We start from the raw sequence: 26,390 nt of genomic DNA, 5'->3' as shown, positions 1-26,390 counted from the left end.
ATGGCTCCATCCGCTAAAGTGCTGGACGGAGGCTGGGGATGGGCCATCGTCGTGGCCTCCTTCATGGCCCAGCTCCTGGCCTATGGGTCGCCCCAGTCAGTGGGCGTTCTCTACCCTGAGTGGCTGCACGCCTACCAGGAGGGCAAGGGCATGACGGCCTGGGTGGGCTCCCTCGTGGGTGGAGTGGGACTAATAGCCAGTGAGTATTATACACTGTAATAATGCATCTGTACCAATATTTTGGTATTGAATAGATTATTGAGAATATATATCTGCTGACATGAAGGATTGAGGAAGATATGTTATATCTATTTATATGGCTTAAAGAACCAAGCAATAAACATTCACCTTTACCCGTGTTTTCTATTTCCTTAACGTCGATACACAACGCCATTGATAACAAAGCAGATACGATAAATGTGCAAAGTCTGCAATCAAGCTGTCGTCGTGGAACATATTTACCATAGCTACAGGTGTTAGAGAGTCCTTTTTACAATGCCACTGCCATGATAAAGACGGGCACTCAGCGTTGCTGTTATTGATTTTCCAGCAGAGCGATGCAAATGCAAGTCATCCACACTATGAATGTAGGCAGATCTCTTAGCTCTTAATCTAACCCCAGTGGGAGGAAAAGGAAGACTGATTGCGAGGCAGCGTGTATACACTGACTTGAACCTGATCGAAGAGTCTAAAGGTTTGGCAGTGTTGTTAAAAGCTGGACTTTGAAAACAAGTAGGGACATGTCATCTTTCGGCGAGCCTCTGATGACTGGACAGATTTAGCCTCGGACCTGGCTAAGTCCTGGAAGTGCGTTCTAGCTGTCAGACAGCTGCGATATACGACCTCCTGCTGCACAACAGTAGGGTCTTCCCCCGGGTTACTGGAGGGAAGGAAAACAGTAAATGATGTATCACATGATTTATGAGTCCAACAGCCTCAGGATATTGGAGTATTCACCAAGCACAGAGTAAACATTGCAATGCTGCACTCAGTTTATACATCATGCAGCGCTAATGAAAACGGGAACAATGAGATAAACAAGCATCTGATGCCAACGGGCAGGGAGGAATAAGTTGGTGTTTTACCAAATTGAAAGTGAGTTAAATGGGAAACTAACAGGTAAACAAAGAGTTGAGGATGAACACCGGTCCTCTCATCCTCCTCTGTGATGCTCGACACCTCTGTCAGGCTGCCATTTTGAACTTAATGTGGTCAGACAGTGTCATGGTCAGACTCAGCAGTGCCTTGTGAGACGGGGGTTGGATTTCCTCACAAACTCTCCAGACAGAAACTATCACCATGTTGTTTCTTCTCTCAGTATTTTTAGCTCTTCTGTCTCTCACCTTCTCCTTCTATCTCTTCTACTGTCTGACCCTCTGTTTTGTCCTCTCTCCTCTTCCTCAGGTCCCATATGCAGTGCATGTGTGGACAACTTCGGGGCTCGTCCCGTGACCATCTTCAGTGGCGTGATGGTGGCAGGTGGCCTGATGCTCAGTGCCTTTGCTCCCAACGTGCAGTTCCTCATCTTCTCCTATGGGATTGTTGTTGGTAAGGTACCATTCTATTTCTGTGTGTATTTTATACTATACAGGACTGTATATGAACTGGAAAAGCTAACGCTAAAAAAAGTGATCTAAGTTGCTCTGGTCATGGGAATCCACTAAGCCTCTTATCTCTTACACATATGGAAATCTAATAACACATCGTATAATCATGTGAAACAAGCTCGGGCACATGCCAAGTCCAACTTTTATGTAACTACAAAGTTTATAACTATTATTGTCGACAAAAAAAAGGTGAACGCCATACCCTTAAAGAAAGTAGCAAAATCCTGTGTATATACTTATTTTGATTCATATAATCTTATCCAGATCCAGACCATATGTAATATGTTCATAGATGTTAACACTGGAAACATAAAGATCTTTGTTTTTTTACCTGAGAAATTCAGAAAAGTGTAAAAGAAACGCCCTTCCTCACAAATATCAAAGAAATTGGAAAAAAAACCATTCCTGGATCTGCCCTCTGGTCTGGATCAGGATCTGGATTTCTTGACTCATACAGGATCCTTCTACCAAGTTTCAGGCTGAATCCGTCAACTCGTTTTCGCAGAATCCTGCTAAATAACAAACAAACAGCTGAAAACATAACCTCCTTGGTCGAAGTTATACAAATAATTTCAGGTTTGATCCATTTTTGACATTAATGCTTTGTGGGATGTTGACTTCCTGTTACAGACTAGTCCATCCCAATGTGACCCTTTATTGCCTCTGCACCTCCACCCAGCACCACCTGTTCTCCTGTGTAAAGTGACACCAAAGCTCAGTCATGCTTAATCCTGCTGAACCCCTTCACATGCAGCCAGGTCTTTGGCACATGCAGCACTGGAGAGAGAGCAGGGAGGCCATGCATATTTGAAGACAGACATTTATTTTTAGAGATGCCCTTAGATGATGGCTGTGACCGTTCATTCACTTGCCGCTTGTTTACGGCAGCTTGTTGACACCTTGAGCGAACCGCCCTCCGAACTCGGAGGTTCACGCTCATTGTACATTCATGGTTGTGATGATTCCTTGACTCCATACATCCAACCACAGCGAGCACAGTCTTGTTTTGCTGCATCGTAGTAGCGAAACAGCCTTAAATTCACTTGCCTCCTAGTTTTGCCACTCGTCATTTGAAGGTCGCTCGGGGACTCGAGGCGGTCCGAGCTGAGGGTGAAACCCTGGATAGGTCACCAGTCATGATCATTCATGTTGACACTTATTCAGAGTCACGTATTTAACCCAACCTGTCTTTGGACTGAGGGAGGAAGCCGGAGTTCCTGGAAACAACATTTCAGGTTCAGGTTCAAACTCAGTACCCCCTTGCTGTGATGTGACAGGAATAGAAATATGTCACCCCCCCTGGTTTTGTATTCAACGGAAAGTATTTTGCCCTTTCATCCAGGCTAATGAAAATTCTTCTTCTCTCTGTCCATGTCCTCTCTCCTGCCACAGGCCTGGGTTGTGGTCTGGTCTACGCTGCCACGTTGACAATCACCTGTCAGTATTTTGACAAAAGACGCGGCCTCGCTCTCGGGATTGTCACCACAGGTACTGCTGAGCACACCAGTACTTCTTCATGCATGAGCTGTAGGGAGCGTTTTGAAGCCAAGGAAAACATCTGTAGAGAAGCAAACCCAGTGTGGCCAGTTACCAGATTCTGTTGAGCTGTGAATCAAAACTTGTATAGTTGTAAGTTGGAAAATTTGACGTCACCTTCCGGAACCTTACTTCATTTCTAAAGTGTATTCAGTCCATTGTTAATGCTCAACATTTTAGCTTAGTCACTGTCGGAATATTTAAGAGTAATACACTTCCCAATAAATCTTTTCTTTTTTCTTGCTGACCTCCTGTGCTTTAAATAATTGCTTTGCTGCAGTGATGTAAAAAGTTTCGCAGGATTGTATTATTTTTTTATGGCATCAGAATAACTTGAATAGTAATGCAGTCATTGAAAAATGTACACATAATTGCTAAGTATTGATTAGTCTTTGAATTTCTTGAACAAACCAAACATTTCTGTCTTCCTCTACCTCACGCAGGCACAAGTGTTGGAGCGTTCATCTACGCCACCGCTCAGAATGAGCTGATTGCCCTGTACGGCCTGGACGGCTGCCTGCTCATCATCGGCGCTTTAGCACTAAACCTCATGGCGTGCGCCGGCTTCATGAGGCCTCTCTACATGCCGGGGTACTACCTCAAACAGAAAGCCGCCCTGGAGCGCAGCACGGAGGAGCAGCTCTTCGAGAAGCCCCAGGTGAACGACCTGCAGATCACCGCAGGCTCCACCGTGACCAGTCCAGAGAAAAGTCTGACAGTGAAGGAGATGCTCATCACCATCGATGGCAAGGATGTGGGAGTCCAGACGGATAAGACAGGCAGCTTCCTGTCTGGGTGGGCCATCATGAAAGTCATCAAGAGCAAGCAGCAGGCGTACTCCAGGTACATGCACTCCATGTACGAGATCCTGCAGGACCAAGCCATGGTGGCATTCTGTTTCGCTGTGTTCTTGTTCAGCCTGGGGGCGTTCCCTCCTGTGCTCTTCATAGAGGATGTTGCGCAGAGTCAGGGACTCATTGAAGGAGTGAGCGTCATCCCTCTGGTATCCATAGGAGCCATCGCCTCGTGCGTGGGTAAACTAGCGCTCGGCGGGCTGGTGGACATCCGGTGGATCAACAGCATTTATCTGTATGCCTTCACGATGTTCGCAGGCGGTGTGACGCTACTCCTTCTACCTCTCACTAAGACTTACATGGGACTGCAGATCCTGTCTGCTGTGTTGGGTTTCTTCTCTGGGAACTGGTCTCTCACCTCTTACATCACCACCCAGATTGTTGGCTTGGACAGACTTACCCAAGCACACGGCATCCTCATGTTCTTCGGGGGACTTGGGATCATGCTTGGACCCCCGGTTGTAGGTAAAAGATCTTGTTTTTATTTACATTTCTAAATACTGATAAACTAGTGATTCTAGGTAAATATTTTTTTTTTTACTTGTGCAGAAATAAACCTTATCATGTTTTCAGATATATGTCAAAAATCATAATGTTAAATCAGACAGTCAGGCGAAACATGACTAAGGTCAAACTAACCTCAATGTTGAGGCGGTCATTTTGCTGACTGCTGCATCTGCCAGGAAGCTCTGCTGACCAAGCTCATGTCTCTTTTTCCCATCTCCTCCCAGGGTGGTTCTTTGACTGGACACAGTCATATGACTTGGCGTTCTACTTTAGTGGGAGCTGTGTGGTGCTGGGAGGATGCATTCTCACTCTGCTCACCCTTCCCTGCTGGAACAGGAAGCACACTGAGAACGACAGACCTGACGTCCACTACACCAGCAACTGTGACAAAGTTGCCTCGGTAGCCTGAATATGACCTTCTCTCATAAGGACTCACATTTTACCCCTACTGCCAAACAATTGTCCACTATACCTAAACCACCTGTAGCAGAATTTTCCTTTGAGTGTATTTAACCAAATTAAGTTGCAGAGGTTTTGAAATTCAGGCCTTTCTTCGGCACTTTGCCTGCATTTCTCAGGTTCAAGCAATTTTACTGGAGATCTTTACCAACCAACAGGGCTCGTTTTATTTTCACCCTGTGTGTCTTTGCGTTGGACAACGTGGCAAGGTGTGGTGGAGTACTGCACCCACTGTACCATGGTGGCAGTTTGGCATACTTTGGCAACTGTGCAAGATAGAGACACAAAGATTGACAGGTGTGTAGTTGAGATCAAAACAAAAGCTTAGTTTGAAGTTAGGTGTGGTCTGACTGTAGACTGTGTGTAAGATGGACGGCATGTCCCATTATTCAGAAATTAAGCCAAAATGTCCTAGAACCCTTCGAACCCTATCATGCTGGACCTTTGGGGCCAGAGTCTGAACAGAGGTGATCAGGGTATGGATCTGTCGTGAGGTCCCGCCGATACACACGTTGAACCGCTGGTGAGACGGTCTTAGCTGTCATCCTGTTTTTATAGCATCAAATATCTAATTAAAATCAAACTTACAAGAAGGATTAACACTTGAGAAAACATCAGTGTGATAAGAACTACCCAAAACAACAGAACTGTATTTAACATGCACTTTGACCTTTTGTTTGGTAGATGTCCCATCCACTAACACGAAGGAGCTGGTGTTTATGACCTATAATGCAGCCAGACACTTTGGCTTCCCTTTTGAGGATCTGTCATGTTGTCCTTCCTTATATACTGTGTATGTGTCTGAACCATGAGCACTGAGAAGTAATGATGTAATAATAATAATAACTTCTGAGTACTCATGGGTTGGAACTGGTGAGGTCCCATTGCAAGATGATGTCTGGCTTTAAAGATTTGACTCAGGTGTCTGTGTTGATAATCCTTTTTTTTAAAGTTGCCTCATTTTACGAGGCAAACTGAACATTAGTGTTCAACTCCCAAATTCTACACTGTGTTTATACAAACAGTGGCTGTCACTTAACTGAGGAGCTAAAGAAATTGTGGTTGATGGGAAACTGGGTAGGGAGACATCTGTAAAATCAGCAGTTAACCTAATGCGGCGGTTCATTTGTCACAGTAAGAATCCCTCTGCAAATGCACAAAAATCTCCCAGGAATCTGACTTGAGCAGACAATACAGGGATCGGAATGAAGGAGGGAGTCTTCTTATGATAATCGTAATTATAGCAACACACCTTTTGTTTTGTATTTTGGTTTAAATATATACAAATATATCTTTAAAACACCACTATGTATCTTACCAAAGCATCAATTATAGTCAATGCCTGTCAACACATAATGCCTGTTGAAACAATACAAGAGCCTTGCTTTAAAGATAATTTTTGTTTTCAAGTGCATTGACTGAATTTCTACCTTTTTGTAATTGTTTGAGTTCCACATACCTCATGTTTATGGATAATACAGAACCTTTTTAAGATGCTGATTCAAAAACATGTTAAAACACTGAAGGGGTCGTACTGTATTTCAACGTCATGAGCATGTTGATTCTCTGTGGCATGTTTATCATGATCTCTGCTGGCATTTGTTTTGACCTGGCTGGTCCTTTTCATCATGTTGTGTACGTGTAAACGTATATATGTATATGTTAATGTGTGCGTTGTGTGTGTACGTGTTTGCACATGCACAGCTTCCTTAGTGCACAGGCGTGAGGGTGCATTGTTTGATAAACTTTTGTACTAGCACTAATTTGTAAGTCCCACATGCTAGTGACTTTTGTATGCACAAAACTGGCCATAGAGCTGTAATTTTTTTTATTTTAAAGTTGAAAGAGGATTAGTGTGACTATTGCAATGAATATGTTGCAACACACTTTGAGAATCACTCAAATGCTGTTAAATACACAACTGCAAATGTCGTTTTTGATAGTTTCAGACTTTAGTGTTTTCTTTGTGTTTGTAGATGATATTTACAGTGTGCTGATGATGTACAATTAGTACTGATCTAAAAGTGACAGTATGGTTTGTTGTCACCTTTTAGCTACTCTTATTTTTTATGCCAGTATTACAATATTTATGTATGTATTTCTGATTTATTATTTCGTTTATAAAGTGCCAATACAATATATTTGGATTAAAGAAGTTTAGATGTTGGTATATTTTTGATGGAGTCTAAATTTCATAAATGAAAGGTAAAAACCTGCTTTAGCCCATATTTTGTGGAAAAAAGGGAAAAGCTGCTATCGAAACATGGAAAACATCTTGTGTTCCAAACTTTTGTTGAAAATATATATTCTTATATCATATATCATAAATATAATTACAACATACATATATCTCCACACAGTGCAAGTATTTACCTTGCAACAAGCTCTTTTTTAGTTTTTCTGGGTTGCCAACTACGACTTGTTAATATCAATCAATCAATCAATCAATCAAGTTTTATTTGTATAGCCCACATTCACAAATAACAATTCGTCTCATGGGGCTTTAACATTGTGTGACATCCTCTGTCCTTAACCCTCAACAAGAGTAAGGAAAAACTACTAAAAACCCTTTTCACAGGTAAAAATATGTAGAAACCTCAGAGAGAGCCACATGTGAGGGATCCCTCTCTCAGGACGGACAGAAGTGCAATAGATGTCAGGTGTAAGAAAACATCATCAGGATTTTTAGCAGCATCCATTAGGCTAAACAATATGGGCTATACAAATAATATTTGATTGATTGATTGGTCATAATAATAAGAAAAATACGTATTGGTGTTGTTCTAACTGTTAATGTATATAGTACCTTTCTAAAAAGAAAAATTAAAGGATGAGAAGAAGCAAACAAATACAATGGCCTTTATTTAAATTAAAGATACGATTCAAAATCAAAGGGAGCAGATTAAAATATTACAACCTAATTCAAAAGTTATGGAAAATGATAGAAGAAACATAGAGAAATAAACAAAAAAGACGATAAAGTAAAGGCCATTGATTAAAAAACAAACTTTGAGGTTTTGTCCTGGTGGAATAAAAGAAGCATTCAAACCCATTTTAAAACTCAGAGGAGCAAAGCGAACCTTCAGATTTTAGCATCTTCCTACTTCACTTCTCCCTGGCAACCCCGCCTCCGGTCGCCATGGCCACACACCTGTCACGTGACTAGCAACGTAAACAACTGTCAGGGAGCTAACGCTGCGGGAGCTCCATGCTAGCGCCGCTCCGCTCCGGGACCGGGAGGACGGGATTCTGAGGAACCGGGACCGAGGTGCAGTCCGGGGGGGTGTCGGGACCGAGGCGGGTCGTTCCTCCTCCTCCGGGTGCGGGACTCCGGGTCAGTTTGAGAGGCGGACTCGTCGTGTGGAGGAGGGGACATGGAGAGATGTCCGAGCTGAACCATGGGAGCCAGGGCGTCGGTGGCGCTGTGTGTAAGTGTGTCTGTTGTTATCTCTTTACTCTGATGTGTGTGTTCAGCTGCTAGTGTCACTGTTTTATTAGCAAGTAGCTCCACGTAAATGAAGAAAAGTGTTGGTTTTACATAGAAATGTGACGCTATAAGTTAGTTCATGTGATGCTCCTCAGTGTAAAAGCTGAATTTACATAGAATTTTATGCCATTTCATCCAAATATGTGGCATTTATTGTGTCCTGTTCTGTTTTTGTTGTTTTCTAAAGCCTCTTAAAGTGGGTCATCATCACCAACCTCCAAGAATGAACTAATTTAATAACCCAGCGCCCAATTATCTAAACAAGATAAACTCATTGAATTCCTCCATTTGAGTTAACCCCTGCGCGTCCTGTCTCCTCTCAGAACGACCCGTCTTCGGTGAGGATCCTGAGGCCCGGCGCTAAGGTCAGCCCGCAGCCCACTGGTCCCACCCTGGACTGGGAGCCTGAAGTGGCCTCCAGCTGTGTGTTTGGTGTTGCCTTGGAAACGCTGAGGGAGGAAGGGCAGATGGTCGGTGGAGTGCCCCTGGTGTTAAGAGACATGGTGGAGTTTCTGGAGAGGAATGGTAACACAGGCACATCCTTTGTTTTATCCTATACATCTCATCTGACTCCTCCAATCCTAACAAATACTCACACGTCCCATGCTTGTGCACTGATGGACCATACTTGTGTCCCCATCACAGGAATGCATCACAGGGGTTTGTTTCGTCTGTGTAGCTCGGTGGCTCGGACCCGGCAGCTGAGGCAGCTGTGGGACCACGGAGAGCGGGTGGGCCTGGAGGAAGAGGCCGATGTGCCCACTGTGGCTTCGCTACTCAAACTCTTCCTCCGGGAGCTGCCCACCCCCGTGGTGCCGGAACCCCAGCGGCAGCAGCTCCTCCTGAGCCTTTCAGGTACGAGGAAATCATGCTGGCGTTGTCGGGGGTCAGATTTCGTGATCTGTATGTGTTTAAAGCCCTAACATGCTAATGTGAACACAGGGTACGTTCAATAAGAAAATAGTAAACAAGATTTATTCCAGGTCCATCAGAATACAATGGCCTTTATTTAAATCAAAGATATGCTTCAAAATCAAAGGGAGCAGATTCAAATATTACAACCTAATTTAAAAGTTATAGAAAATGATAGAGGAAACAGAGCAATACACAAAAAAGACGATAAAGTAAAGGCCATTGATTTAAAAGCAAACTTTGAGGTTTTGTCCTGGTGGAATAAAAGAAGCATTCAAACACATTTTAAACTCAGAGGAGCAAAGCGAACCTTCAGTTTTTAGCATCTTCCTACTTCACTTCTCCCTGGCAACCCCGCCTCCGGTCGCCATGGCCACACACCTGTCACGTGACTAGCAACGTTAACAACTGTCAGGGAGCTAACGCTACAAGCAACAGCTTTTGTTATTTTTCTCACATGCCCATATGTGCGAAATTGCATTTCTCAGAGGACATATGGCCTCAAATACCAACAAATGCAATATAAATTTGGTTACATGCCGTATATCCATTGATACTGAGGATTCATATTGATTGAAGTGTGGGTTGATAAATAAGGTTTTTTATGTTTTTGCTTATTTTCAGGATATGCAGACGAGGCAGAATTTAACCAGTCTCTGACGGGGAAACTTCGCCACCTCCCTGCCGACAACCTCATTATTTTGTCTTATCTCATCCACTTCCTGTCCAGGGTGGCTGATCACAGCCAAACAAATCACATGCCCGTGGAAAACCTGGCAACCATCTTTGGGCCTTGTATATTTCAGTAAGTAGCTGTTGTAATGTCTCATTCAAATGCTATTCAAACCACTGTTAGGACAAAAGGTTGCTCTAATCAAATCAGTACATTCAAGATACGTTCTGACCTGAAAAATGAGGTGTAACTTGTCACTGTGTAAATTACAAAAGACTGTTCCCCTGTGTAGACATATAGATGAAGATTTTCACACCAGTTTTGCTGTAGTGAGTGTTACGCCGAGAGATTCCAAGTATGATGAACAGCAACAGAATAATGCTTTGTCTGATTGTCCCGAGAGCAGCGTTCTAAATGTCGAGCCCAGTTCATCAGCCTCTGTGGTTTTGGGTCTGCTCCATTTTCCACTAAGTTTGGGTGGAGTCGGGTTCGTCTCTTCAAGGAAATGGTTGTGGATCATGGTTGATAACGGAGAGCATGACACTCAGAAGGACAGACACATCACAGTCGTTTTTCTTCTCGTGTTTATAGAACGTTGACGTCACTGTAAACAAATACAATCTCTTCCGGGGAAAGACTCAAACTTACTAGACTTGTAAGTCGCTGCCACTGAAGAAAAGACTCATTACATTCATTCAATATAATTCAATTTCATTTATATTGCGGAATTTCACCACATTCATTACAGCGTAGGTCAAGACAATACAATATCAAAGGGATGCACACAGCAGGCTTTCAGTCTCCCAAGAGTCTCATCGACAATCTGTCTATAGTGTGGTTTTCCTGTGAAAGATAAAGGCATGTCAGTGGAATGTGGAATTAGTCCCACACTGTGAAGTTCTGCACATGTTAGGGAAATGGAAGACGATTATAGCCGGAGAAAGAAGAGTCTGTTGGGGTCTGTTGAGTTGGTGTCAAAGGCTTTGAGCAAGTTTGGGGTGGGTGGGTCTGGTCAGCAGAACATCATGTGCTTTCTGCCTTCGGTTCCACAGGAATTAGAACAACAAGCAGGGCAGGAAATGAACGGCATAATCGTTTGAATGATGAGTGATTAAGAGATAAATATATCCCAAAATATCCAGCTGAAAAAAAGCTGCTATTTTGTGCAAAACAAAAGCGACTGCAGGTCTAGGCACATATTGGCTCTATTTTTTGCTATTGCTAATATTTCAAAAAGTTCACACAGGTTGAGAATTTGTTGTGGTCGTGGGTGAGAGGTCGATGCAGGATGCTGGAGGACTCATGCAGTTTAGATGGGGAGTGTAGTGTTCTGATTGGGGCAGCTCAGGTGGTACGGCAGGTCACCCACTTACCAGAAGGTTGGTGGTTCAACCCCAGTCTCCTTCATTCCCCAGGTGGCGAACTGCCCTTGGGCCCCAAATTGCATTGCATTGTGTGAGTGTTGTATAAGAGAGAATAGATAGATGCACTGTATGAATGTATGAATCAGACGACAAAAGTCCTATGTAAATAGAGACGGTGAAAACGTAAAGGTCTTATCAGGAGGATATCAGTTGTCTGTATAAAGTGAATACTAGCTCAGCAGTAGGGCACAAAGAAACATGTAATTGGTTACTGCACGCAACAGATTTACCTCAAGAGCAGTAATTTCCCTGAGTGGAGCAGGCTGCATGAGCACAGCCGGTATTTGGGAAACTCTGCAGCACATGCTCTTCAGATGCCATATGTGTGACATGTTCTTTGGCAACGTACCCCCCCCCCCTCCCCCCAAATAACTCCTTAATATATATCCAAGCAGCTTTCTATCTCCCCGTGGCTCTGTGAGTGTGTTTGTTAGGAAGTCCACGTGACTGCTCCTGTCCTCACAACAAACACATATCTATTATTACCCAGATTTTTCACATTCTCCTCCCCTGGGTGCTCGCTATGGCAACCAGTGCCTACTATGTATACATGCGACACAACCTAAACAAGACCCGGAATTGATGATAACGACAACAGCAGAATATACGAGGACACACCAACAGTAAAAAATAGCTGCTTCTATTTGAAGTCACATACATCTTGTTCGGAGGTGGGGCTTAGACACGTGTTGTGACCAGAATCTCCACATATCTCTGACATGTAGAGGTTTCACAGGTAAAAGGGAAACTTCTTTAGCTTATACTGCCTGTCTGCTTTTATCATTTAATTTTATTCAGGGTTTTATTTCACCATTTGCAGTCTGAGTAGTTTATCTCATGTCTTTGCTGTGTTCTGCCACTAGATGGAACCCTTTGCAATTATCTGTGATGCAGCACTTATCAGAGGACCATTGTGAACACACAGTACATGGCACTGTACTGTACATGTGACTCTGCATTGTTCCTCTACCACCTCCTCTTCCTGCAGCGTTCCAGCCGGACCCAGGATGCTGGAGGAGCAGAGTGTGTGTAATGCCCTGTTGCTCCATCTTCTCAAGCACCAGAGCGTTCTCCTTCCAGTCCCAGCCGAGAACACTCTGGTCCCCTCCATCACCTCCTCCTCCATCGCGTCCTCCTCCATCGCCTCCTACTCCATCGCCTCCTCCTCCATCGCCTCCTACTCCATCGCCTCCTCCTCACCACCTCCTCCTACTCTCTCCGCTCTCTCACACTTTGAGGTGAACAGTTTTTTAAAATTCCTTCCGGTGGAAATTTCACACTTCTTAATTACATGAATTATTCATAAGTAATCTTAGCACTTACTGACAAATAGTAGCCATGGTTGCACCAGTGTCTCAACTCATGTAATACAAGAAGCACAATAATTTCAGTTCCCTTACAAATTATTTTAGAAGTTTTAGGAAAAAGCTTTAGGAAAACAATCTTAAATCACATTTAAAATGTTTAGAATATATATTTTTTTGCTTTCCATATCCAGTAAGATTTTCAAACCTTTAAACTAAATGTAGGATTGTTGCTGCAGGCTGTTCAATTATTTTTGGTATGATTTGATTACTGGCCTCAGACCTGTAGTAGTTACTAAAGAGCTCATTATATGGTAATGGGGAAGTGACAGGTTTTAGAAAAATTAACTGAACAAAATTATTTTTGAATTAGTTAATCCACCGCTTTCCACTTTTCTGGTTCCAGGTTCTGTAAATTGATTGATTATGTAAGAGTTACTAGGAATTAATAATATATACAGCGGGGAATCAAAAAAGCTTTGTAAATGTCAATATATTCATACAAGTAATAAATTATAATAGGCTTCACTGTCCCTACTGGTTTTCCATCATTCTTTGACTGGTATGACTGTGAAGACAGTATCATAATGTGTTCTGTGTAGTATGTAGAGAGGTTTTTAAAAAAGTCAATAAAAATAATGCACAACTACGCTCTGAGGTTTTAGTACCTCTCTAGAGTGCTTTGTGTTTGTTCACTCCTGTTGTCCCTCGTAGGTCCGACCCAGCAGCCGTCACTCAGAGCGGAGCAGCGTGGACAGATTGGAGGGAGACACCACGTCCGTCTCACCGACGAGTGCTTGTGACCAAACAGTATGGATCAGAGCTCAACTCAAAAGGTACTGGTGATTGATGTCCCTTTGTTGTAACGTTAATCAGATCAGGTCCCATTTCATCCAAAAACTAGAGCTATTCATCGGTGCTATAGATAGTGGTGGAACTAATCTGTATCTAATGGAAGGACATCATTGCTGTTTGTGACATGAACAATCTAACTTTGAAGACAGGTAGTAATATACCCTGGTGGCTACATATCTGGGAACACAGACTGTGTCCCCCAAGTAGCAAACAGGAAATAGAGCTTGTGTCGCTCACCGTCCTTTCAGTCTAACCCTGAGTAAAATGGCATCTCTGTTTTCCTGCTGGATGGAGCAGAGAGAAGTAGAATAATGACAAATTGGTCACCCAGACAGAATCAACATAATGACAGTCATCTGCTTGTGGTGAACTTCAAGGTTACCGGGCAATTATATATTTGTAGCTCGTGAGCGTAGTTTGCCACGAGCTTGCTATTAAGGAATTAAATTTAATTAATATATTATCTGTTTCCATCTGCTGTCAGTGAGCATGTGACATGTTGACTATGTGCGCGCTGATGCTCGCCACGCGCGGATTCATTTTGTGGCAGTTAGCCATGTGTGCGTGTATTTGTTTGTCTGCTGTCTTGATTTGTGTTTCCCGTGTGGATGAGAGATCTGCTTAATGACGCTAACAGATATATAAACAATTTCTTGTTTTCTCAGCAGACGGGCAACTGAAAACGATCCGTCCTCGGTGGAATTCAGAAAACACGCGTGAAGTAGTCATTGATAATATTGTGGTGGACTTAAAGTAGAGTGAGATAAGGTCACAGAATTATTCAATGGCTGCAGCACGATATGGCGGCCAGATGTCGGACGAGCCAGACCGTAATTAAACCACCCACACGTGTCAGTTTGAAAATGAGTCATCAGTAGATGCGGGCCAGTTTTTTCTTGTCCAACAGGTGGCTTGAAATGTGCAGCGTGTGTGGTTGTGTGCGTGTGTGTGTGTGTGTGTCTTTCCCAGCTGACGTGGGAAAAGGTTGGTCGACGTCCAAGTCTGTGCACAGTAGACACGGCCCTGTATTTATTTCCTCAGCTCATGTTGGTTCACGACACTCAGTCCAGCTGCCCACCTGCCAGATCACTGTTTCTGTCCATTAGGCACTTAAACGGTTTCCTCATGTGGTCCAGTGCAGGATCAGGTTCGTCCCTCTGTAGTAGCATCATCTTACTTCAAAAACCTTGTAGTGAATTAAAGTGTAAAATTAGAGAGCCTCAGTTGTTGTTGCTTCACAGATCTGTCGACAGAGAAGATTCTGTGTTCGTCTCACATGCAGGCAGCTGCACAAGAGAACAACAGAAACACCTCGGTATTAAACCACATGGGAGGGAACAGATGATAAGTCGAGGTCACAGAAATTCATGTCAGGGTCGTCATTATCATGGTTAGAGTGGAGACTCTCTGAAGGTTCATCTTATCTCTGTGTAGGAAACAGGATGGTCACTCGGAACACAAAACATAAAACATCTACTCTAAAACATTCCTGCTTAGGCCTCATGAGTTCTACTCCATCACACGTCTAAAACAACACTTCAGTCACTAGTTCCCTGATAAACACAGAAACTTGTGGACACACCACCTTTAGATTTAATCTAACATCTGATGTGGAAGAGCAGCAAATGACCTGAAGACCATGGAGAAAACAATGGATCCAAAGTGGACCCTTGAAACTAACTAATTTAGACAGAAATGAGCTCGGACAATAAATAAATATCTTTTGACCAAGTTTCAGGATACTGTCAGGAAGATGGAGTGTGGATCTGCTACCTATCTACCACTCATCTATCAATGAGAATGGAGCTTTCACTTTATGTGCAGCAAGGAAGTCATTTGTCACTTAAAAGAAAGTCTCTCTCTCTGCACTCTGCGGAGTTCTGACAGTTACTCATACAGTAAAAGCTATAATTACCTCCAGAACCTTAGATAAGAAAGACATTTTCAAAGTAGGTCAGAGAGTGGGCAGGTCAAGATGAACTTTCTTTAACGAAGGCTGTACAGGTCCGTGTTTGTGATAAGACGGAAAGACTGTGAGTGTAGAGGGAATAATATCAGGCAAAGGAGGATTTAATATGTGTATGTGTAAGGGGAAAGGATTATTGAAGGGGAGGGGGTGTCACTTGTGCTCTTGACCATCAAGTGCTTGTCGTCTGTGCCCTATTTTCTTCACGTCTGTGGCGTTCTGCGTCCCTCCAATCCAGCGAGCGGTTGACTGTCACGTGTAGTTAGACGGCTGTGTGGTTCGGCATTTCAGGAAAGGATGTTTTCTGGTCTTATCTGCTTCAGCATCAGTGACACTCAGGGTCGAGTCTACATTCCTCCACAAGTGAAAGAACTTCTGCGCTGTGGTCGTAGATCCAGAGCAGAAACGTGGTTTGTTCACCAGCAAATGCATCTGTGCTTTGACTAATGTGTGCGTCTTAGAATCAAATGTGTCGTGTCTACACTGCTCTGAGAGAATAAACATTAATGAGGGTGAGGGTCGTCTGCGGTTTTTCTTCTTCCTACAAGTTCACTCAGTTTGTTTCTGCCACTCTTGCCTCTCTTCAGATGAAAGATGTTTGAGGAAGTGGGACTCGAAGCTGAGAAGTGATTCATGTTTATCATGCAGCGGCCGTCTGCTCGGGCACATTCTTTGATAAATGTAGCAGTAACAGTCATTAGTTCCTTGCTGCCGCTGCGCTGACCCGTCGGGCTGCAGGTTAGAGCTCCGGAGTCACACACCGTTTTACCCAAGTATACGTGACAGATGGGCTGCTTTTGGTTCACGTCACAGCAAATGAGTTGTGCTTGTTTTTGCTGGGAGCAGCTCATTAGAGCCTCTCTGTGGCTTTAAATCAAGCTCTGCTGAGTCATGCAGTTTGTTTTCTTCCCACCTGCTGCTCAGGGATATAAGTGTGGGACACAACTCGTGTTAGCCTTGTGATATGCTGATCAATACACTTAAAATCTGCTGTTATAGATTTGACTTGCATGTATTTCCCTCCAACATGACATGGGTTTGCTACTGCCAGTTTTGACATACTTGTTAAATGTTTTACTGATTTAGTTGTAGCAGTCACTTGGACTCAAAGATGAATTGATTAGATGCATTTGTCAAAAGTAAAGATCATGCTGACCTCATATGAGTGTGGGGAGGAGGGGGGGGTGATGTAGACTGAAATTGTCGGTTTTAATAAGCGTTATTGTTCTTCAGAAAAATGTCTACAAATGAGTGTTTCAAATACCTCTGGATCACAGGGCCACAGAGAATCTGGATTAAAATCCATGTTTTGTCATTATATTTAAAAATATCACGAATCATTCAGAAACACCTATTAATAACAGTATCAACGTACAGTGACAGAACAGCAGTTCTTGTTTTAATACTTTAAAAAGGATGCCTCAACAGAGAGTGTTATTTTCTCTTCTCCTCATCTCTTCCTGTCCTCACCCTCTGTCTCTTTCTGTCCTTCTATAGTGCTGACACTCTGATGCCGAGATGTGAAACCAGCTCTGACGTCAGTGCTGACATTCAGAGGCTGATTTCAGACCGGCAGGCTCTGGAAGAGAAGGGGAAAAGTACGGGGGCAGGCTGTGTGCCCTTCCGCCTCGCTGACCCAGGGCCAGAGAACCATCTGCACCAGAGGGGACAATTTCAAAAGGTTCAAGAGACACCATCAGAGGTGATGTGTACCACAGTGGGGTGAGTGTCTTTGCTGTTTGCCATACACACAGGATATATTTCCCCCTAAACTGAAAAATGTGTTTTCTCTATTCACAAAACTTTAATGCACAATCAGTTTTCACTAATAAAACTCTTTGAAATTGTGTTATTGTTCATCAACAGGACCTTTTCATCGTTCAAATCGTCGTCAAAAGAGAAAGAGCGGACAGAAGGAAACAAGGAAGAGGACAGACGGACACCGTCCTCGTCCATTAGAGATGACTGTTCACTGGTGTGCAGTGTTCATTTTCTCGCAGTCTTTGCATCTTGTTTTTTGGTTTTCTTTTTAAATTAATATTTTAATTTCTTTTTTTTATTCCTATTCTCCCTTTTGCCTTTTAAATCTCTCCAGTACTCACAACTCTTGGTGTTAATATAATTCAGCATCAACAGTTTTTTTGGTTTTCGCATTTATTTATAGACCTGTAAAGTGTGGTGAAAACGATGTACTGTAACTTGCTGCCTCCTACATATGCTGACAAATACATTCTGTGGAGTGGAGTGTTGCAAAATGATATTTCTAATGTGTAAAGAGGAAAGTCCTTTATGATATGCCTGAAAAGTTATACATCATGGATTCATTTGTTTTTCAGGCTTCTACAAATCCAGGAAGGACATCTGTTTCCGACTGCTGCATAGCCAACGGATCTCAGAGAAAAAGCCATGTGCAGAGTCAGCACACAGAGAGGTGAGAGGAAAGCTTCCACATGAAGACGGAATTCAATCACAATGTTGATTCTGCAAACATTTGTTCCTATTTATTATCATAAAGCAGCTAAGTAACAAAACATTTCTACCAAGATTCAAACACAAGTATAATACTGAAGCACTTTAGTGAGCCAGGATGTTTTGGTAGTTTTGGATCAGCCCCTCGCTCCTGCACTGGATTCCTCAGTTCAGCTCATGTCTCAGGCCTGCAGTCAAATGGGAAGTAGGTTATGGGAGCAATGTGCTGCTCACAGTCATGGTTTTGATGGGATTCCAGTCCAAATAACACCGACTGCCACGGGGTTCCACGTGGTGCAGGCCGACCGAGCTATCTTGACTGGGTCGACCTAGCATGGTGGCGCGCTGGTGTTTTTGTTTTGCGCTGCCTCCAATGAGCCACAGGACGGGTCATCTCAGTTGTGCCTCATTAGTGTCTGATATAAATAAGCCATGACCTTAACAGTGGCGCCAGATGACTGTCTGGCCTTCAAGGTACATCTAGCACACATCTGACTAAATACAGATAAAGCACAATGTGTGTCACAGTTATATGGAGTCTGTATGTATGTTGTTGACATCATTTTGTTTTTCAGTCTGCTGTGCTGCATCGAGTCAAAGACAGAAGACAAAAGCAAAGGGCCTGATAGGAAGGTAAACAAACAGCAATCTCCAAATCATTGAATAAAGCAACTGTTTAAAGTCAGGTCGGAGACGATCGTTCTGTGAAGGTCAGGTTACAGAGTTTGTAACCTTAAGTTTGCAAACTAGTGAAATGCAATGTACTAATGCAGCTTAAAACCTACCACTGAGAGAGAGAGAGAGTTCAGTCAGTTCACTAGAATTAAAAAAACAACAATTAAGTGACGTGTGAAATGATATAGCATAGAACAGGTGCTGACAGTGATGACACCATTATATTATTTATTTACTCATATTTCATCATATTTTTCAATATCAATAGTAATTGATGGTTTTAATTAGCAGTAACAAAAGACACCCACAATTCCAATGACCCCCAATCTTGGTGAAATTTATTTATGTGTCACTATACAGTATGTGGATGTGACACATGCTAGTGTGAAGGTTTCAGGGATGTGCCTTCATCAGTGAGTGTACTGTCTGCTCCTACAGGGGAGAAGAGGAGGAAGAGGAGGAGGAGGAGGAGGAGGTTGTGGTTCTTCTAACACTCTCAATGATTGCAGAGGCAGGAACAACAGTCATGACGTAAGTTCTCCTTCCCCACAGTCTTTTTTAGATACACAAATTAAACCTTTAGGTTTAGCGTTTCTATGACAACAGGACCATCGATACCTCAGGTGATTGTGTGCGTGATGCGTGCCTATGTGTTTATGTGCACACCTACAGTAAATGTGTGTCTGTAGGTGTGAGCACGCCTGCCTGTGGGTGTTTGACTTCGGTAATAGCAGCCTGACTCCCTCCGCCTCCTCTGTGTGACGCACAAAGCAGCGTTTCTTTTTTTTTTTATGAATGAACAGCCGAGGAGGGTGAGAAAAGGAGAAACCCAGCCCTTATCTGCCGCTGCTGCTGCTGCTGCAGATGATGATGATGATGATGATGATGATGAAGATGATGATGATACTGAGAATGTCAGAGCATCTAAACGCACAATAATATGTAACAAGGAAACAATCTGCTTCATATCCTCCTCATTGAGATCAGGATGCTTTTAGTGAAATCTTTATTTCATCATGAGAATTCATTAATTAAACATCCACGTTCACACACCGAGGCAGCCGGCTACGTGACTCTCTGCAGCTCTGTCAAACAGACTCGGTCTGACAACGTTGCCGTGGAAACGCCTCGTCATATAGTACCTCTCCTCCCTCGTGCAAACGCCCACAACGCACGCACCCACACGAGCGGCATTCCCGCCGACCCCCTTCCTCCTCAGCATGATGAATAATCCATGTGGAGGTGGTTTAGTAGCTGAGCTGCCGGGAATGCCATTCAGAGGGAAAACCATGTGGATGTAGGGATTCTCTTTGAGGGGGGGGCAGCTCACACACCCACAAACGCATCGACCAGGTGATGGGATTCACACTGTTAAAAGGAAAGCGTGTCGTTTATTAAGGATCCCACGCTGGATGCTGATGCACGTTAGGAATCTGACTCACTGACTGAATTCAGCAGGAGACATGTAGCTGGTTGGATGACTGGCAGAGACCTGAGGAGAGCTGCAGCAGAGGAGAGTCACGTTTTGGATTTGACCATTTTTATCTGGGATTGTACCTGACTGGGAGCTTTGAAAGATAATTTTTTTCAAGATTGCTCTTAGTTATTCAGCCAAAAGCCCAGCCCTGCTCTGACTACAACCTTTCTCCAGGGGACAAGGACACCACCCAGACTATTTATTTTCCCGTGAGAGAATAAAATGATTTTGCAGGACTTCTCCAGCTTCCTGGGCAGTGTGTGAAACATTGAAGACGACACATCTCCCTGACTTCTCCTCTCCCTGCTCGTCTGCATCCCTGTAGCCATGTTCTGCTTCTGTTTCCAGAGCCCCTTTCTCAAGCTACAAGCCCTGGAGGCTGACTCGGGATCCCTGCCAGCAGCAGGAGACCCCCGAGTTGGGGAAAGCCGTCCTGCTGAGGAACAGCCTCTTTCTCCTGAAGAGCAGAGTCTGTATCTGAGCCACAAGCCGTTCCTGCACTTGCCACCATCACCACCAGCTCAGGATTATAACACGGTGGACTTATCACAGCCTGGTAAGACAATGGCACACATCGTGGTATACAGAATTGATAATACTTAAGGTTTTGAGTTAAGATTGTGAAGATTTTAACTTGTGCGCCCTAATAAAAAGTAAATAAAAGTCGTAATAACACTAAACCAATTATTTATTTGATCTACCTATATCATAAATGTATTTATGCCATTGTGTTCTCAAAGGACCACACAGTGGAGTACGTTCAGTCCATTAGTGCAAGAGCAATACTCTGTACATGCTGTAGTAGTACCTTTATTTATAGCGTTTGTCATCTTTCATTCAGAGCATCTTCCAAGCTGCTGTAATTCCTTATAAGGGTTCATTAACAGGTGGCGAGCTTCATCATCTCCCAAAGCTGGGTGTGTCTTTTCTTGATAAGTTGAGTAACAGCTGGTTACACAGGGACGATGCTGTCGCTGTTGCATCACTGTACGGCCACCAGTGACATAATGAAGAGGTTCATATATTCCTTAACATATCATGTTTTTGATATCAAGACACCAAAGTAAATGCTCTTGTTTATTTTCTCACGGTTGATCTCAGTAAACACTGCAAAAAAAACAGTGTTTTTTAACTATAGAGATAAGAAGCTGTATTTGTAACAAACCAAATTAATAAAGAATTCCAGGAAAGATGTCACATGTTTAGCTTGTTCATTCTACTTCCTTCTCTACTCCCTCTCGTTCTCTGTTCTACCTCCTCCACCCTTTCTCTCCACTCTCCCTTCTCTCATGTCGTCCCATGTGTATTAGCAGAACGAAGGAAAATTAGAAAAAGTCCAAATCAATATAGATTCCATACCTTATCCTTTCTGTCTCTCTCTTACAGTACAGACACCTTCCCCTCTTTCATCAGAGTCCAGTCCCGTCCCCTCCACTGCCACTCTCTCTGAGGATATGTCGGGAGACGAAACCCTGTCGAGCACGACGGGCCCCCCCACCAGCCCGCTCCTGTCTTGTTTTACGACGACCGACGGGCCCGTTCCCTCGCCGCGTTGCTCCAACCTCAGCGACAGCCTGCGTTACAACTTAGACCCGGAGACGGCTCCTTCTCCACCGTGCTCCCAACACATACGCATGTAAGAAGATCATTTCCTCCCCAGCTTTATTCAGATGTAGTGGTTCACAGCTTGGATAGACTCAGTTTTTAGGTTCTCGATACATGGTTGGATGTAGTTTGTAAATAATCAGAGTGTTAATGAGGTGACACATTAGAAGATTTTACTTTGGTAGGAATTTGTTACTTGGATGTGTTCTAGAAAGTCCTGATTCCATAATAAGGCATAAATACGCAGGACGTCAAGAATGCAAATGGGCTGATGTGTCCTTTCCTGTCCTCAGGGCCCGCTGCAGCCTCCACACAGAGCCAGATGAGGGCTCGGTGTCCGTCTCCGTGCTCAACAGACACATCCACACCCTGAGGAGGAGGATCAGGCATTTTGAGGAGCGTTTCGAACAGGAGAGGCACTATAAGGTGAGGAGGGAGAAATCAGAGCTGCGTGGACGGTTGTATTCTCTTGAGTCATGATTGCATTGGAAGTTATTTCCTTTAGAATTAAAAACTAAGATTTATTCCCCAAACACATAACAAGCGCTCTCAGCCTTAGACGATTCATTTATCATGGTTTTTTAATCCCATGCTGAACTGTTGGTGATGGTGATGTTTTGGTTTTAACCAGAGGCTGCTGCTGCTGCTTTCCTCAAACACGTCATGAATACTAAAGTGAATTACTCCCTCTGCTGGTCCATGGACAAAATTACTGTTTGTTACACAAGTCATCCTCAGTCAACTGGTTGATAAACTGTTGCGGCACACAGGCCATTGACTGCTATGACAACCGAGCAGCCCCAGAACAAGGGACTAACTAAAGAAATCTAAACTAAAGACAGCCTCTGTACTTTTCATGATGAGATTTTGTTATAATTTTCTTTTTCCAGCCGGCTCATAATGACAAAACATCAGATCCAGAGATGGCCAGACTAATGAAGGAGCTCATTAAGACTCGCAAGCAGCTTAAAGGTCAGTTACATAACCATAAATACACAGTAGATTCCTAATGACTGCATCGGTATTTCAGACTTACAGTTTGTAAAAGTGCTAATAAAACCATGTCAAATACATGTACCAGTAACTTGATGAAATCTATTTCGCAGTTGTAAACATGCTAAATTAATTTTTGTTGTTCACACCTTCGCATTTTAGATTCGAAGGGTTCCGGTTTTCATGTCCTTTCTTTTTCTAAACTCTGGTTTTCCCTTCAGAGCTCAAGCTGAGACAAACGGAAGAAGCCGGGTTGAGAGGACGGGGACGTTTCAAAACACGCAGGACCAACACAGACCAGGGCGAGGCAGCACAGACAGGAACGGAGCTGCAGCAGCTCAACAACAACGGCAACACAACGCCAAACGTGGAGGAAACCGTCAACATGATAAGCAACCGACTGAAGGAGAGACGGAGGGAGCTTCGCCTGCCCGACCACATTAAGGTGGATAGTAAGAAATGAAATGTCCTGTTGTTACATCGGTTTGTTGTTCTAATTGACCGGAGATAGAGAGAAACTGTGAGTTACTGACCCTGGATGGATGGAAATCACATTTGCTTCATCTCTTGCAAGATAACACATCAAAACAGAGCCTCACAATCATCTTTAAAACGGTCTTACTGATTGATGGTCTGTTTACAATGTTCCCTGTGCCTACTTGTGCAGGAGATGACTCATTACCAGATGACCATGGAGAAAACTAGCATGCAGAAGTGTTTGCTCTTCTTTGAGAGTCTGCACGGACGACCGGTAAGAACAAACTGTGTTTATCTCTTATTTCTTACCTGAGTAGTTTGATTCTCTTCTCTCTGTCCTGACTGATTTCTATTTCTTTGTATTTGTATATAATCCCCAGTAACAAAGTTTTTTCTGTTTGTGTCTCGTTTGTGTCGTCAGACTACAAAGCAGGAGCGGACGCTCATGAAACCTTTCTACGACCGATACCGTCTTCTCAAGCAGCTTCTGCTTTTTTCTGCGGCCTCGACCGTCATTACGACCATTGTGAGTATCCATCTGATTCTGAATTTTGAATAAGGGCAAGTGCTCTTGTAGACAGGGACAACATCTTGACAAGTACACAACCCTGCTGGTTTTCACCCATGAGGATAAAACTGAGCTGCGCCTCTGAGGGCCCGGGCAGAGTCACTCTACTGCCACCTCCTGGCCTGATATAAGAGCTACATTAAACTTCTATGAAACAATGATCAGATGATTATTAAACTAATATTTATGGGGATTAAATGTCACTCAACATTTTTTGATATATTCCTTAAGACCACAGAGCATTGTTAACACTGCTGTATATGTTTGAGAGAAAATGAACCCCCCTGTGTTCTGTGGGCACAAAGGAGGAAGAGGAGGACTCTGATGAAGGTCATCCCAAACAGCGAAGCCCCAGGCAGCAGCCAGATTGGCTTAAATCTCCCAGGTGTGCGTCCTCAGACGAGTTGCTGCAGTTGCCTTCATTGGAAATGTCCGAAACGCCTCTGGTGTCTCCGCTTGAGGAGGCGAAGAGTCTCGAGCCGCAGATCATCACCTTGGCAACATTACACGAAGCTTCCAGGTATGGATTCTGCATCCAGCTCCAAAAGCTCTTCAGTGTGATTTACAGTTAATTTTCCAACTCAAATTAACTTGTTATATTTGAATTAAATGCACCACTGCATCCTTACTCGTAAAAAACGATTTAAGAGATGATAATAAAGTGTTTATTTCTCTGTTTGTACAGATCAGAATTGCTGGATCACCTCAGAGTCGCTCGATCAGAGAAGCGGAGGCTCCACAAAACACTCAGAGAGTTTGAAAACCACTTCTACACGCAGACCGGCAGGTAAAAGCTCCACACAAATAACACACACACACACAGCTCCATCCAAACTCCTTGGGTTTTGAATTTTATTTTTGTCTTTTAATAAACTTGGAACATTTGGTTTTCAACAACGCCGTGTGAAAAACAAAGAAAAAAAAACATCCACAGAAGAAATAACGTCGCAGTGGTACGACGTTAGTGAAATGCACACTTACGTAACGTTAACACAGCACAGAGAGCTCAGGAAAGAGACGAAGAGATAGAAGACGTTTGCTCTGGACTGTTCACATCCTTTGTACATGTACATGTTAGTCGTCCAAAGCAAAATACAGTCAGATCTTGATTACAATACACACTGTACATAGCAATCTGAGTAAGGCAACATAGGGACTATCAACCAGTTATGGAAGCTGCTGCAGGTTGTTAAGAAACTACAAAATAAGTTTTGCCTTTGTTTGCATCGTCTTCCCCCCGTGTGTTTGGAACAGGGCTTGTCAGAAGGAGGACCGTGGACAGATGGCCGAGGAGTACTGCCAGTATAAGAACCTCAAAGCGAAGCTCCGCCTACTGGAGGCCCTGCTCAGTAAACAACAGGACTCAACCAAGACCAGTTGAGTTGACTCACAGTGGGACTTTAATGTAACTTAACAGGACTGGATCAGATCTGAGAAGCTGGTGGGACTGGTCTGTTTTTTTCTTTTTTAATGCCATGCTCATAATGTGGACGCACTTTACATGAGGAGAGCGGTGATGGAAGTTGGAGAGAATCTGACTGAAATTCTGGGCGACTGCAGAGTTTTTTTTCCGTCCCAAAAACAACACATCCTTTATCATGTCGTGACACGTCTCGTTACAAACCCAATGTAGCACGTGTATCTTATGTAGCATTAGTGTGTATCAAAGATGAAGAGCTGTAACTTCTTGATGTTAGTTACATATTAGTTATTTTAAGATGACCGTACGTATAGCTATCGCACTTTGCCTTTTTTTTTCTTGCCAAAGTTCTATTTTTGGACAACTGTGTCCATAGTACATGTGGAGCATTTTTTTTATAGTGCTGTCTTTGTTAAACAAAAGGCGAATGTTTAAATGCAATCAGTGAGACAATCCTGTCGTGGCTGTGCATGTCAGTTTTTGTGCTATGAAATGCATTCTGAATTTTATAGTGAATCTAAATCGTGACCATGTAAATGATGGTGAACCTTTGACATTGTAGTGCAAGTTTTACTGCTGTCGAATTTGTCTTCCCCCCCATTTTTGCCTTTGCTTAATTAATTCCCCATAAATGCTGTTGTTGACAATGATCAGAGTGTGTGACATTGTGCACTTCTGGTTTATATAATTTTCTATATATATACAATATATATATATATATATGAATATCAATAAAAAATAAATATTTTTTCACATTTATTCTGCTAAACACAGTTTATGGTTCTACTTTCTTTGCACTGACTACAGTAAAAGAAGAGCGAGTGTTACAGAAAAGGTTGCTATGTGAGAGGTCAGCTTTCAGAACTGCATCATGCTTTGCTGCTTTTTCATGAGAAGTTCACATGAATACACATTTTTGACTGGTTGTTGCATTAGATTCCACACCAGTTTCATGTCTGGTTTTTAACACCTTTGGTTTAAAGAAAGATTACCGTTGATACTGCAGCCCTAGAATGCTGTAGTACCATTTCATGCCACTAGTAGTAGGTGGTAAAAAAAGAAACAGAAGTCAGACTTTCTCTACTGTGGAAAAAGAACAAAACATTTCTAGAAAGAGGAAAA

At 43.1% G+C, this 26,390-nt stretch overlaps 2 protein-coding genes across 2 annotated transcripts; both read left to right on the top strand.

Moving 5' to 3' along the window:
* On the top strand, positions 1–7,033 carry LOC133020839 (monocarboxylate transporter 9-like). Its single transcript, XM_061087566.1, has 5 exons — positions 1–199; positions 1,405–1,548; positions 3,000–3,095; positions 3,587–4,462; positions 4,729–7,033. The coding sequence occupies exons 1-5, from the start codon at positions 1–3 to the stop codon at positions 4,911–4,913; spliced, it is 1,500 nt and encodes a 499-aa protein (XP_060943549.1). The 3' UTR covers positions 4,914–7,033.
* Positions 7,034–8,361: 1,328 nt separating this feature from the next.
* Positions 8,362–25,907, top strand: LOC133020990 (protein FAM13A-like). The gene is made up of 22 exons (XM_061087761.1): positions 8,362–8,391; positions 8,774–8,975; positions 9,096–9,305; positions 9,987–10,167; positions 12,448–12,568; positions 12,641–12,697; positions 13,478–13,599; positions 17,082–17,306; positions 17,451–17,559; positions 17,921–18,015; positions 18,629–18,686; positions 19,167–19,259; positions 20,554–20,761; positions 21,592–21,841; positions 22,104–22,236; positions 22,701–22,782; positions 23,025–23,248; positions 23,471–23,554; positions 23,702–23,806; positions 24,157–24,368; positions 24,534–24,635; positions 25,103–25,907. The coding sequence occupies exons 1-22, from the start codon at positions 8,362–8,364 to the stop codon at positions 25,227–25,229; spliced, it is 3,030 nt and encodes a 1,009-aa protein (XP_060943744.1). The 3' UTR covers positions 25,230–25,907.
* The last annotated feature ends 483 nt before the right edge of the window (positions 25,908–26,390 follow it).

This window comes from Limanda limanda, chromosome 15 (genome assembly GCF_963576545.1).
Source record: "Limanda limanda chromosome 15, fLimLim1.1, whole genome shotgun sequence".
Classification (NCBI taxonomy): Eukaryota; Metazoa; Chordata; class Actinopteri; order Pleuronectiformes; family Pleuronectidae; genus Limanda; species Limanda limanda.
Note: the sequence above shows the minus strand (reverse complement) of the source record. Positions and strands in the feature narration are given on the sequence as shown.

Bases quoted from the DNA above. Each gene is read 5' to 3' on its own strand.
- LOC133020990 (XM_061087761.1), top strand. From the start codon at position 8,362: ATGGGAGCCAGGGCGTCGGTGGCGCTGTGT. The intron at 12,569-12,640 runs ATCACCTCCTCC...ATCGCCTCCTAC, and splicing joins AGAACACTCTGGTCCCCTCC to TCCATCGCCTCCTCCTCACC. The intron at 17,307-17,450 runs GTGAGTGTCTTT...GTTCATCAACAG, and splicing joins GTGATGTGTACCACAGTGGG to GACCTTTTCATCGTTCAAAT.
- LOC133020839 (XM_061087566.1), top strand. From the start codon at position 1: ATGGCTCCATCCGCTAAAGTGCTGGACGGAGGCTGGGGATGGGCCATC. The intron at 200-1,404 runs GTGAGTATTATA...CCTCTTCCTCAG, and splicing joins TGGAGTGGGACTAATAGCCA to GTCCCATATGCAGTGCATGT. The intron at 3,096-3,586 runs GTACTGCTGAGC...TACCTCACGCAG, and splicing joins TCTCGGGATTGTCACCACAG to GCACAAGTGTTGGAGCGTTC.